Raw genomic sequence first — 13,970 nt, forward strand, 5'->3', positions numbered from 1 at the left:
TTTCCTTCAAAGTTCAGCACAAATGCTACCTTGTACACAAATTATTTGAGTGGAAATAAGCCTAAATTTGTGACTAAAAGTCTTAGATTTCCTCCCTGGTTTTGTTACTGTCTAAGTAACCCTGAGAAATTATCCCACCTCTGTGGACCTCAGTTTCCCTATCTGTAAAATGAACGGGTTGAACCAGATGATTACTGTGGTTCCTTGCAATTCTACATTCTATGGTCTCAGGTCTAAGGTTCTTTCCAAGATTTGTGCCTTTGGCCATTTTTCTCTTCAAGATGTAAAAATACTTCATTAAGAGTCCATAATTCTGGAATTGAAGCAACCGACCCCATCATCATAATCATCAGATTCACATTTATAATACTTCATATAAATCACCCCATTTTATCCTCAGGACAACAGTGGTGGCAAAGAACTGGAAATCATCAATTGAGAAATAGCTGAACAAGTTGGAATATATGATTGTGAAGGAGTTCTACTTTTCTCTGGGAAATGACAAGCAAGTGGATTTCCGAAAAACCTGGAAAGATTTACATGAACTGATGCAAAATGAAATCAGCAGAACCTGAAAAACACTGTATACAGTAACAGCAACCCCATGATTCTGAAGGATTTATGATGAAAGGTGTTGTTCATCTCCAGAGAAAGAACTAGGGGAGCCTGCATTTTTGGGCAAAGTTTTTCACCTACTTTTCACCTACTGAATCTTTTTTTTTTTTGGGGGGGGGGAGGCTTATTCTATTATAAGTGTATCAGGGAGTTAACTACTTTGAACTCTGGCAGAGCCCTGGAGTTAAGGTAAAGGACTGCATATCACACACTGTGCTTTTCCATCTTAATTCAATAACACCCACATATTACTGACCACATAATGAAATCACCACACAAAGAACAATTCACTGTGTTATTTTAAAAAAATTAAGTTTATTTCTTACAGTTTTGAAAAACAAAAATTTCTTAGCAGGAATCATTAAGCTTCCAAAAGAATTACATTCTGCTTTTGCTATCTTTACAGCACAAAGTATATTAACTGTCTTTGCAGCATAGTATGCTCAATAATTGTTAATAACACACAAGACTAACTACAATTAAGACCATCACCTCAAGGACACTAAAATGTGGACAGTGTGTACAGATTATTGACTGGTCTTTTAAAGTTAATGACATACAACATATCTCCCAGGACCCTAAAGGGAAGGAGGGCCTCTAAAACAGAACACAAGCTCAAAGCCATAATCAGGGAAATCAATTACTCAACACATGAAGAGATTGGGGTGGTCATGTGTAGGGAAATGAAGCAGAAATGGGCAAAACAATCTAAAGAGACCTCTCTTCTTGCATCTTAGGACAGGATGAGCAGTGGAAAGGGACATCAGTAAATCCTGTAAACATTCTTTCTGGTTTTGAAAAACTGCAGGAAGAGTAATAGAGAAATCATATGGCACACCATTGACAAGATGACTGACTGCCTTTATCTAAGCCTTGTCTCATTCCCAAATTATGGCTATCAGGGGCTTTAAATAAGTCAAAGAATAGGGAAGACCCCCATTATTTGAACAGGCAGGCCTTTCATTATAGTGAGGATGTACATTTAAGAAAAGATCCTTCAAGGAGCACTCACTGGGAACAGGATTCTACTTTAAGAAAGGGGGAGGAAAAAAGCATTTATATAGGGCCTACTGTGTGTCAGGCACTGTGCTAAGTACTTTATAAATATTTGCTCATTTGATTTCAGAAGGAGAGATATAGGCCCACAAGAGCTCAAATTCCAGGGAACTAAGTTAGCAGGGAGTCAGGAAAGTCGTGCTTTTTATCATGTAAGGGTCCTTCGCTCAGGAGGAAGGACCTTCCTTCCCAATCCTGGGGGATAGTTTCTACTCTGAACAACATAAGTGTCTGTCCTTTTTTGATCACTAAATCTAGTGATTACTGTCTTCCAGTTGGCTTTAACCTATACCGGTTATAACAAAGGTCTCCTGGGCATCTAAAACATGTCTTCAATAAGCAAAACAACAGCATTTACAGAAAGTGCCTACCTCATTGCAAACATTATGGCAGAAAGGAAATTATGCTATTGAGTCAATACCTCTAAACAATGGGCCAAATCCGAGTCTTATTTTCAATCATCCAGTGACTGCTTGGTGAACATTTATTATTACACAGATAGGTTTAGATAAGAAGCAAATAGCTGGCCAGATCTCCACTCCCTTCCCTTGTCATGGCCAATATAAATTTGGATTTTCAGTACTAGAAAATTAAATGCAACACGTGTTCCCAGCAGATGGGACTATACAAAGCAGAAAAAATAAAGTGGTTCACAAAAGCTTAATTCATGTCACATAACATAAGGTGCACAACTCTTGAGAAAAGCTAAAATGAACAATAGCACCAGGAGATCGCTTCAGATTTCAGATTTCCTAATGCTTTTGTACACTAGTGTGTACCTTCTGACCAAAGCCACAATCTAAGAAAGGCAAGGGATGTTGGGCAGCCCCCCCCCCCCCAGTCCCAAAGGTGTCCTTGCTTTATTATCTATCATGGTTTCCATTGATCATCCCCTTCCCTCCCCTCCAAAGCACGAAGCTGTAAGATGGACTCTGGAGAGACTTCCACATGGTTTCAGGGTCTTATTCTATCGCATTAGATGCAGATTTAAAGCATAATAGTTACCTTAAAATCTCATTACAATTCTACTCTGGAAAGACCAATGCACACTGCTGGTATGGCTGACTCCCGAGATTAACCCCCGTTAAGCTCCACAGGACTGAACCAAACCGGAAAGCTAGCTTGTGAGTCAAAAGCACCACGGCCCACGACAAGGCAGACAGTGCCCTCTCTGCTGCACCCTGTGCCAAGGACTCAATGGCTTCCATGGCGCCAAGTAGTCTCAGGAGCGTCGGGCTTCATTTATTCCTCTCGTGCAGCTTTATGCAGGGAGGATTTTAAGGGTTCTTTGGAAGAAAATTGGATAATTTCGAGCCATGCTTTTTGGCAGTGCGTGCATGGTGAGAAGCAGCTGTTCAGAGGCCTCCATGGCACAGCTGGCACAAGCCCACCCACAGAGGAGCCAAGGCAGATCTCTGGAGGACAAAAGGACATGAAGCCTCTGGGCCAGGAGACCTCGACATTGTCTCCTTGAAAACACTCCTTCAACACCCACAATTCTGAGGCCATTTATCCTTTCTCAGAAGCCCTGGGTGGCTCCTGCCCTCCTCAACAGCACCTGCCACCCGTGAATGAACAAAAGGGGGCAGGAAGGGTAGCTTCCTTCTTGGTCACTCCAGTTTCTGTATTAAAACCGATGACTTTCCCTCTCTCCTTTCCCCACAAGGCACTGTTTTCTTTCCCAGAATTTCCTAGGCTATAGAGATTATAAACTTCAAAGAAAACATGGTCATTAAAGTTACTCAGACTTGGGTACAAACGTTAATTTGATTTACAATAATACAATTTTGATAGCAAAAATGTTGAAGGAATTTAGTTTAAAAATATTAAGTGGTGCATAGGAGAATTCTTCATTTTTCAAGAGTTATGTGACAGGATGCATAATTGCCCCAAAGGCAGAAGTTACAAAGTGATTCCAAAAGTGAGAAACTGAAAGGCATGGATAATTTTTACTTAAAACATTTGCCTCGTGAAAAATACGCCCTGGAATTGTCAGTGTGCCACCCTCACCAAAAACACAGAGCACGGCACCAGGAGGGACCTCAGAAAGCTTTACATTTTACAGACGAGGAAGTGAAACGCCACCTTCAGGAGACACAAGGGATCTCTGTGACAGGACTGGATTCCAGCCTCTGGATTCTCGGTTCAATTCTTCTCCAAGTGTAGGTCATGCTGACTCCTTTCTTCAATACTTTGCTGGTAGTTTGTTTAAAAAGAATTCGTCTGTTTAAAAGGGGTTTTGTTTTTTTTTTTTTGACTCATCCAACATTCTCAAAAAGGAGGAAAAGTGGGCAGCTGGGACTGCACAGATACAAAGTGTCTCATATCTCACTGATAGGACATATTAAAACTGTCAGGTGAGGGACAAGGTGGAATGAAAATTAAAGCAAAAATTGTATTGATTACATGGATTGGGGCCACTGGAAAATTATGATAATGTATGGCTACCAGTGTGGCCTCTGAAAATGATCTTAAGCAGATTTAAAACACATGTTGTTTCCTTCCTTAGAAGACTCATTTTGCAGCTCTAAACTGATGCCTACTGGGTAAGAGCAATAACTGGAACTGTCCTGAATTCAGATTTATGGAGTGAATTCATTAACTGGTTGCCAAATAAACTGCCAAATGCTGATCAGAATCCAAGAAGTTGCTGATTAATCACATACTTCCACCAAATTTACATTGGAATTTAGTAATGACAAATTCCAGAAGTACTACATGAATGTGTGTTTGTGTGTGCACACGTGTTTAATAAAGATTTCAGAATGTGGAAGGACCAGGGACACGTGGGAGATTAAAAAACAAAACCCTTACATTGAAATGGAAGCCCACAATAACCTATCTCACTGACGTTAGAACAGGTGCCAGAACATCTGGGGAGCACGCTCAGAGGTGCTCCCTCTTAGGAGGATCCTGGGCACCATGGAGAAACCACCTTCAGAATATCAGTCATCTCCTTTTCTCTGGATTATGGGCAGACATGAGCAAACGCACAACGACGAACAGTCTCGAGGACCAGTGGTTAATACGACAGAAAACGTGTCAGACAGGAACACAGTTAGGGGCAGGTGGCCATCCATGATGAGCCATCTGACTCCACAGTCAATCGTGCCTACTGGCAGGTGTCCCGCTCTGAAAGGGGCCGCCAGGGAGCTGGCCCCCCGAGGGCCTGTGCATCAGGAAGGGGAGCCTGGGGAGGTCTCTTCCCTCCAGACTCTGTTAAGGATAGAGGACGACAATATGCACATGGAAAGATGCCAAAGTTTTCATTCGTTAAATGTGAATTTGACATTTCTTTCCAAAAAGTTGAAGAAAAAAATACTTTGAAATGAGCCGTTCTCCTAGACATTAGATTTCTAGCCGTGCAAAATGTTAGTATATACTGAATAGCATTTATAATTTGATCAATATATTAGAAGCTAGTATACCAGTACAAAAATATCCACGCTGAACTGTTAAACTAGAGACTAAATCTTTAAATCCATAAAATGGTACTGTACTGGGTGAATATAGTTCCAGTTTTTGGTACCCCATGCTACATATTAGAGAAGTTAACATTGCTGGAAAAAATAAAACCAACTGCCTAATTTTCCACTATTAAAATATGTCAGAGATGCTACATTGGGGTACTATTCTTCAAAGTAAAGTGCTTTTTAGAATCTCACCTAAAATTCTGAACATGAAAGACAACCACTAGTAGAATCTGCTGTTACCTGTACTATGTATAGCGTACGTGGCTCTCAGAGCAGGACAGAACTGCGAAAGCCACGGCATCGCCAGCCCCCTCGCACCCTCCTGACCCGCACCACTCCCAGGTGCAGAAACCCACCCTTCGTCACTAAGCCACGGGAGGTCACTGCTCATGTCAGCCGCCCTCACAGTGCGCAGCCAAAGGCCGGGGGCTCGCTGCGTACTGTCGAAGGTGCTTCCGGGCGCCGGGTCGGGGCAATTTTCTGTTTGGGGTTTTTCATTTCTTCTTCCTCTTCAGTCTCACTTTCGCAGACATGAACCACCACACTTGGAGTAGACTCGGTCCCTGCGTGAAGTTCATATTTCTCTCCTACAGAAGAAATGAAAAGTTAAGAATGGGACAACAGGTTCCTGGAAGACTCTGCTTAACAAAGGAACAACAATGAACATCATGGAATTAAAGCAGTCCCTTTAACGTCCAGCTGCCCCACGGTCCCCTCTAGGATCCTGAAGATGTTTATGAATCTTTGTAACCTCACAAGACACTGGATTTTGGAGGGCCGACATCATCTTTTCCAATGCCAGCATTCTCCATGTGAATCCTGGCCCTTTAAATAACGCTTTTTCAAACACAGCAGCCTGGTGTTCAAAGGGGCAGAGCAAAAAAAAGGAGCTTTTGTGTAAGGAAAAGAATTAAATCAACCTGTAAAGAATGCCTCTTTCAAAGGCATTTCAAAGGCACCTGCTTGATGCCTGGAAGGAAGAGGGAAAGAACTCTGGCATAATAAAAACTACAATAATCTGGGTATAAAACAGTTTTCAGATAAGCTAGGTAGGATTAGTCTAAGGACAAAAGGGGCAGAATGAGGATGACCTCATTCTGTAGAAGACATAGAGGAAAGCCTCTTTTATATGGCAATAGTCTGGTTGTTTAAAGGGTTTTTAAAAATTAAAAAAAATGATAAAATTTGAATGTAAAGAAACACAGCTGCTGGGGACATGGGCCGTTTAACTGGACCTTTTTGCATATATCAAAATATTTGGAGCTGCACTTTTGGGTGCAGAGGAGACAAAATGGATGATCACTGAATGTGGCTGTAAGAAACAACACACATGATGACCAGAGAGAAGCACGGATAGTCACACGCAAACTGCTGCAAAACAAAGGCAGCAGAGGCAAGAACATACTACACAAACGACTCCGATGATGTGAACAGAAAGAGCCACCAAAAGCCAATGGAAAATGAAGGTTGCAAAACTACACAGAACTAGATGGGCCCCAGAGAAGGACTCAAGAGGGGACTTTCATCCATTCCTTTTTAGGGCAGAGGATACTGCAAATGTCAGCTTCTTTTGGTACTGATTGGTTTTACTGAAAGCTTTTACCCCTCTAGTGTTTGAGTTTTTGTCTTTTTTTTTGTTTGTTTGTTTGCTTGTTTGTTTTTTTGGTCATTGTTATAAGGGATAGCTCAGAGGGAAAAAGGAGAGATACAGGAGGAAATACAGGGCAAAAACTAAAATATGTAACTAAAGATTATTTTTTTTTTAAAGAAAAAAGGGGCTTTCATGCATTGATTAAAGGTTCTTGTCAAATGTATACACATAAACACAAAGCTTTGAGTCAACTGCATGATATTTGTGACAGCCATTAAAATGGTGAAATAGTGTAAACATATTCTGTAAAATGCATGTTTTCTCTGGAAAAAAATTCAAATAAAAAGAAAATACTGCTATTAAAATAAGTAAAAATAAAAAGTTGGGCCTGGTGAAAGATTACCGAATGGTTAAAGTTCAGAGCATTTACATTTAAGTGTTTTGAGGCTCTGCAGTAGTGAGGAGGAGGGGCTATCTGGACAGCCCTTCCCCATTCTAAGCCACCTTCTGCTTCTCTCTCCCAGCATGGGGGCAGAGGCCAAAGGCTAGGAAGCGATGAAGCCTCCTGCTGCGGGTGCCGCACCCCTCCGTAGGCCCACTGACTCCTTCTCTGACTAAGGATTTTACCCCAGGCTGGGGCTCTTCCAGCCCCCACTCCTTCCCCTGGTCCCACCTTGTGGCGCTGGTGCCCCTTCCTACAGAAAGTGGCCATGGGCATTGTCCATGACTCAGAGCTTTTTTGGTTCTTGCCAGGTAGATCTGCCCAGTCACAGAGCTGGTCAGCACCAAGTATCTGAGGCTGGGCGTGGGGGGTGCCTGCCTGCAGGGCCGCCCGGACTCAGATCCCATCTGGCATCTCTTCTGTTTGGGGAGAGAGGCAAGAGACAAGAAAGGCCAACGAAAGGGGGATCAGACAGCACGACTAACGATGGCTCCCATGTAGCCTCCGGTGCTCCCAGCAGCTGGAGAAGGTCCCCCCAAGCCCGAGCTGGCGCAGGGTCCTTACCGGGACCCAGCTTGGAAACGGCACAGAGTAAGTCATAGTTTATAACAGGCATGGCGTCCTCCCCCTGCTTCCAGCCCACGGGAGGGGAGGCGGGTGGGGAGATCAGGAACTGCTTGGTGGGCTGCGGGGGCAGCAGGTAGGCTTTGTCTCCCGGGTCACTGGACATCTGCACCTGGAGGGAAAGGACAAAGGTCGGCCTGGTGGGAAGTGGATTCCCAAGCTTTCTGTCCACAGCCCCAATCAGGCCATGACATCCACATGTCCCTCTGCAGCGGCACCAAAACAGCAGCGAAGGCTGCAGCCCTCAGGCCAGGGCGCTGCCGCCATTTTGCTTTCACCTCCACCTTAGAGATGGCTGCCAACACTGTCAACACGAGCCAGCTTTCTTGGGCCCCCTGCTCAGGAGGAGGACCTCCGGGAGGGCACAGAACATTCTAATCCCACAGAAAAACCATCTATTGTGAAAAGAAAATAATTTTAAAATGCTCGATTCATGAGAGAGAAAAGGAGAAGAAATCTGATTGTATTTCCATCGGGTTCCTCCTAAAAGATTCTAGTAAAAGGAAAAGGAAGGCTCCGATGGAGGGAGAGGATGAGCTCCGGGTGCAATTCCTGTTCTGGCACTGAAGCACGGACTAGGCCTTGGGGCCCTCGTGTTACAGGTGATCGTTAGAGAGCAGCAGGGACGGGCTTGAGCTCCCACCTCCTGGCTCCTAGATCCATATACTGATGGGCGGTCTGGTCTGCCCTCTCCCTTTTGTGCATGGGGAAGACCAGGCCCACAGGGATGGCTAGTTCTAGGTCACCCAGCGAGTCTGCAGCAGAGCTGGGAAATACTCCAGGCTCTGCCCTCCCAGGTCTGGCCCTTTTTCATCAGGACACAGATCTGGAGTTGGGGGGCCTCAGAGTCACTGGGGCTGCTGCCCCCTCCATTCTACAGAGGGGACTTGGCTGAAAGTCATGTAACTGACCTTAGGTAGCTACTGGTGCAGTGAACAGAGTGCTGGGTCTGGGGTCAGAAAGCCCCAAGTTCAAACCCAGTCTCAGAAATGTGTCAGTGAGGAAGTTAAGTGCTCTCTGCCTCCCATGGCAGTAAGGCAAGGGCCCACCTCCCAGGGCTGTTGTGAGGAGGTGATAATTGTAAAGCACTGAGCAGAGCTCCTGGCACAAGTTACAGACCCGCTCGTTCCCTCCCCCAGAAAATATCTCTTCCAAACCAGAGAAAAGGAAAAGTTGACAGGGAACAGCAATCTGCTCCTGAAATACCTGTGCAAAATACAGTTTCAGCTTCTTCCCATCAAAGTCGGTCTCATGCAGCTCTATCCGGGCTCTTGCTGCTGCTTCGGGTTTGCTGAAATTTATTCTGACTCTTCTAAAGCTTTTAAATAACTGAAATGTAACTTGGTCATCATAGATTGTAAAAAGTGCTTCAAATCTCTCCTAAAATTAAAAAAAAAAACTATATTTAATGAAAAGAATTTTAATTCACTGGAAATACAAAATCTATCACAGACACTTTTACAACTTTAAGAGACACTTTTATACTAAAAGGTAATTAAACTATTTACACTGATATTGTTTTTTAACTCTTACAATTGACACCCTTTTCCCTGGACCCATGGGATTACTGAGTTGCTAATTTGTCAAGTTTCTCCAACAGGCCCCCCATTTTACAGGTATGCCTTATTTCCCATTAAATAGGTACTGAACCTATCAGTTTTTAAGTTCCACCCAAGCAGGGATTGTGTCTTCTTTAATCTTTTTAACAATCCTCAGGACCTAGTAATGATGGAGCATGGGGGTGAAGCACTGAAGCCCCAAAATATAATGGGGTCCCAGGACTCTCCCTGTATGGATCATCAACTGTTGAGAAGTGGGGGTTGAATCCCCAAAATAAATTGGGGTTTCAGTTGCTGTCCCAAGGTATCTCCAAAGAATCTGTAGCCTTAGACCATCTCCAAATCAAGAAGCAAAGATTTTATCACACTGCTGACAGTGGGCTAATATTTAAAAGGGAGTTTTAGTGATTAACAAAGGAAAAGATGATGGGCTAAATTCCCTAGCAGATCTCAATTAACAAAGAGGAAGGTGTCATAAGGCAGGCTAAATTCCTAAAGAAATTAGTCAATTAGTGGCATATCAGTAAGTTCTTTTATAGGAAAAAATAACTTCAAAGATTGACATCATAAATTAGCCTTCTGACTGGATACAGTAACTGTGAGGTCTTGATAATTTTGTCAATGAAAGGAATTCACTAAGGGCCCAATGCAATAAAGGCTTCCTTAAGGTTAACAAAAGGTCCATTTAAGGAGACAATCCTGTCAGTGCTCCTCCTGTCTCAGAGAACAGTGGGACAGTAATTCAGGCCCTCTCCTGTTAATGATCCTCCCTAAGACCTATATAGCTACCAATGTTCTGGTCTTTAGAGTCTTCTTCACCCTTCACAACTTAGACCTGAAAGACTGGCCAAGAGTCCACTCAAGTCAACTTCTTAGTACATTCCTCAGAGGACCCTCTACCAAAGACATGTCCCCTACAGAAGAATGGCATCACTTAAACCCCCTCATATTCCTGAGGTTCAAAAGGGACCCCAAAAGGTTGGGGGTCACAGAGCAGTGCCACAAGATTCTCAAAAGAATTTGCAGACTTGAACCCATGTCCAAGTTAAGGGGCAAAGTTCATTGTAATTGTAACGCCAATTGAAGCAGTCTAAATTCTAACAGAATTTAGCAAAGAACCAAGAGCAAGAAGACAGTTTTATAGGACAGTTAGACCAGGTTTGAGGGGTGGCCTATTCACTATTGTCTCAGGAACTTGTAATCTGACCCACAGATTATCAATTGACAGTAATGTTTGTAGGACTATTCTAAGGCCAGAAAACTTTAGAATGATTGACAAGACAGATTGTTAGAACAACAGCACTCCAAGAGTAGGGGGACCTCAGGATCACTAATTCTAAAACTATAAGACTTTAGAATCATTGACAGATTGGTAGAACAGAAGTACTCTAAAATCAGGGAACCTTAAAATTATTGCTCTATTTCCCCTAGAAATTGTACCCTATCAATATAAATCACCTAGGTCATTCAGTAAAATCTTATTTTCCATAAAAAGTGAGAATTAGACCCTTTCTATTAGCTATGATAATAGATACAATATTTGGATCAAGTCTGACAGTGAAAGAGAGGAAGGAAGGGAAGAGAGAGAGAGACAGAAACAGAGACAGAGAGAGATAGAGAGTGTCAGAGACAGACGATGAGACAAGGCAGAAAGAGAAACAGAGACAGAGAGAGAAGGAAAGAGAGACAGAGAGAGGAGAGAGAAAAGAGGAGAACATCGGAGAGATAAGAGGACAATCAGAGAATGATGAGACAAAGAGAAAGAAAAGAGGAGAGATAGTGAGACAGATACACAAAGAGATGGAGAGAAAGAGCGAAGAGGAGAAAAACAGAGAGACAAAGAAGACTGACATAGAGAGAGAGAGGAGAGAGGGGAAAAGAGAGGGGGAAAGAGGGGGGAAGAGAGGAGGGAAGAAAGGGGGGAAGGGAGAGGGAGAAGGGAGAAGAGAAAGAAGAGGGAGAAAAGAGGGAGACAAGGAAGGGAGGAAGAAAGAGACAAAGATGGAGACAGAGAAAAAAATAACAAATCACTTAGGATAAGTGAAAATACCCCTAAGAAATAAATGACAAAAAAATCTTCATTTGACACTTTTTGTGTTGGCAAAGAACTAGAAACAAAGTGGAATGACACATGGACAATTTAGAGATGTTGATGGGAAGGGACAGCAGATAGTAAACAGCAATGGATTTGGAATCAAGGGAATTAGGTTCAAATTAATAGCTTAGTTATTTCCTCATATGTCACAGTAGTTCTTCCCTCTCCTGACCTCTTTCCTCCTTGAAATTGAGGGCCAGGATGGTCACTCATTTCCTTTGAGGTCTAAATCTAAAAAAGCAAGATTTATATAAAGTGATACACAATGAAATAAATACAGGCAAAGAAAGAGATATGTCATGGTTATGACAATGTAAACTGAAAGAAAGGAGACAAGAAGGAAAGGAAGGAAGAAATAAAGAAAGAAAGGAGGAAGGGAAGGAGGGAGGAAGGAAGGGAGGGAGGGAGGGAGGGAGGAGGAAGTCAGAAACTCAGTACTCTGAAATTAAAACGACCCAGCTTGACTTCAGAAAGAGCAATGTCCTCCCTTCTTTGCCTGGGTGGGGAGACCAGTGTGATAACTGGCATTTGGAGCTCATTTTTCTTTTTTCCTTTTTATTGTCTGGCATAAGAGACAATTTGAAGATCAGAGGAATATATTCCAAAATGAAGATGTAAAAACAAAAAACAGATTAAGAAAATAGCGTGGCTGGGTTTTCAAGTGAGTATATGGGTGCTGGAGTGAGCTAAAATAAAGAAAATTGGTGGGTCTTTTAACAATGTGAGCATCTTGTGGACTCCGGCGCCAAATCACCTTTCCACCACCCAGTTTACTCCTTCTGCCTAGGCTGGGGCACCTCTCCTGAGGAAGAGAGCCTTAGCATCTTTCAGCTGGAAAGGAAAAACCTAGGCTTCCTTCCTTTCCTTTTTGTCATCTTTTGCTTACAGAAGAAAGTTACTGATGAGATTAACCTTTAATGTAATCATATGTCCTGTCCCTCCTTAATAGTTTTCCTGGCAACTAAGTCGGTACCTATTTTTTAATTTTAGCTTGAATAGAAGCCCTAGTTTCTGACATCTGATCAATCACTTTGATGAGTGCAGAATAAAATATATATTCAATGGCTTCCTTCACCTTCTCCTAAGGTCCATCTGCTAGCTGAGAGAAGCTGTCTTCCTGTGACCACAGCACCAGCAACACACTAGGCCCGAGGCCTAGGACCTGTCCGTGGACAGCCATGGGACAGTCCGAGCAGGGACTGCCTCTAAAAGCCCTCGATGGAGCCTGGATGGAGGCTGGGGGAGGGGGAGCCAGCAATGATCCTCCTCCTCCTCCTCCTCTTCCTCCTCACTCTAGCTGGCCGACCTTAGAGCCTGCCCTGGGGGGAGGGACAGGAAGGGAGGGCCCCCACGGAAGGAGACCTCTGCCTTCTAGCTCCCCATGGGCTGATAAACAAAGGGATAGAAGAGTTGGCAGCCTGCTTGCTCTCAGGCTGAAGGGCCCTACTGTGTGCATGGCTTCCTCTTGGTAGAATGTGAGCTCACAGAAAACAGGAGCTTGTCACTTTTGGACTTGTAACTCAGGGTTCAAAACAATTCTTGGCATAGAGCAAGAGTTCAGTTAGGCTTTTCATTTATTCATTCGTTAGTATATTTTACTTTATTAACAATTAACAAGCTATTTTCTTTCTTTCTTTCTTTTTTTTTAAGAGGGAAAGAGCTGTTTTCTAACACACAAAAACAAAAAACAATTAAAAAGACTCCAACAGTACAAATACTGTAATTTTCTATTAAAGAGATTAATTAATTCAAATACTTCCTTCTTCCACTATACCTTATGGATTCTTTGCAAACACAAAATCAGTTAACAATCCCTTATTAAGCGCCTACTAAATTCCAGGCAAAAACCCAGTGGATGACCTGAAGGCACTCTCAATGTAAAGGAGGAGACAACATGCAAATATCTATTGATGAATAAGATACATAGAGGATAAACTGGAGTAATCTCACAGGAAAGACACTAGCATTGAGGAAGACCAGGAGAGGCCTTCTTGCAGGAGGCAGAGTCTCACCTGACACTTGAAGGAAGCCTGAGGAAGCAGGAGGTGAAGGTGGGGAGCCGCCATTCCAGGCCCACACTCCTGACTATGCTGATCATAACAAGTGGTTATAAAACAAGTTCCTGCCTTCACTATCCAAAGAATCTGCTACACCTGAATTCTCTTTAAATTAAATCTTTAAAATAAACCTGCAGGCATCCCCAAATGCAGGACTATGCACTACAAGGTGCTGTTAAGAAACTCATCTTCAGGTACCAGAGGATGCTCTGAAGGAACATTTCCTTTTGTCAGAGGAACATCTATAGGGAATCCTGGTTGGGCTGTCTCTTATTACCTAAAGAAGAGTTCTCCAAGTAATCCAGATCAGAGGCTAAACACCTCCAAGGGGGAAGAGCCTGAGCAATTTTTTTGTCCTGAATAATTTAATCATTTGATTAATAAGGTCAGCAGGTTAGTATTAAAGGATGGTTACTTGGCCATCTTAGACCAAAGAACCCTAATGGTGAGGGGGTCAC

At 43.0% G+C, this 13,970-nt stretch overlaps 1 protein-coding gene across 1 annotated transcript in view; it reads right to left on the reverse strand.

The window, feature by feature from the left end:
* Window positions 1–910: 910 nt before the first annotated feature.
* RCAN3 (RCAN family member 3) overlaps window positions 911–13,970 on the reverse strand; it is a 30,574-nt gene continuing 17,514 nt past the window's right edge. The window contains exons 3-5 of the mRNA XM_074305841.1: window positions 9,008–9,181; window positions 7,742–7,913; window positions 911–5,731 (exon numbers count right to left, since the gene is read on the reverse strand). Coding sequence (XP_074161942.1) covers window positions 5,547–5,731; window positions 7,742–7,913; window positions 9,008–9,181 — 531 coding nt within the window. The 3' untranslated portion in view covers window positions 911–5,546. The remainder of the gene's footprint in view (window positions 5,732–7,741; window positions 7,914–9,007; window positions 9,182–13,970) is intronic.

This window comes from Sminthopsis crassicaudata, chromosome 3 (assembly GCF_048593235.1).
Source record: "Sminthopsis crassicaudata isolate SCR6 chromosome 3, ASM4859323v1, whole genome shotgun sequence".
Classification (NCBI taxonomy): Eukaryota; Metazoa; Chordata; class Mammalia; order Dasyuromorphia; family Dasyuridae; genus Sminthopsis; species Sminthopsis crassicaudata.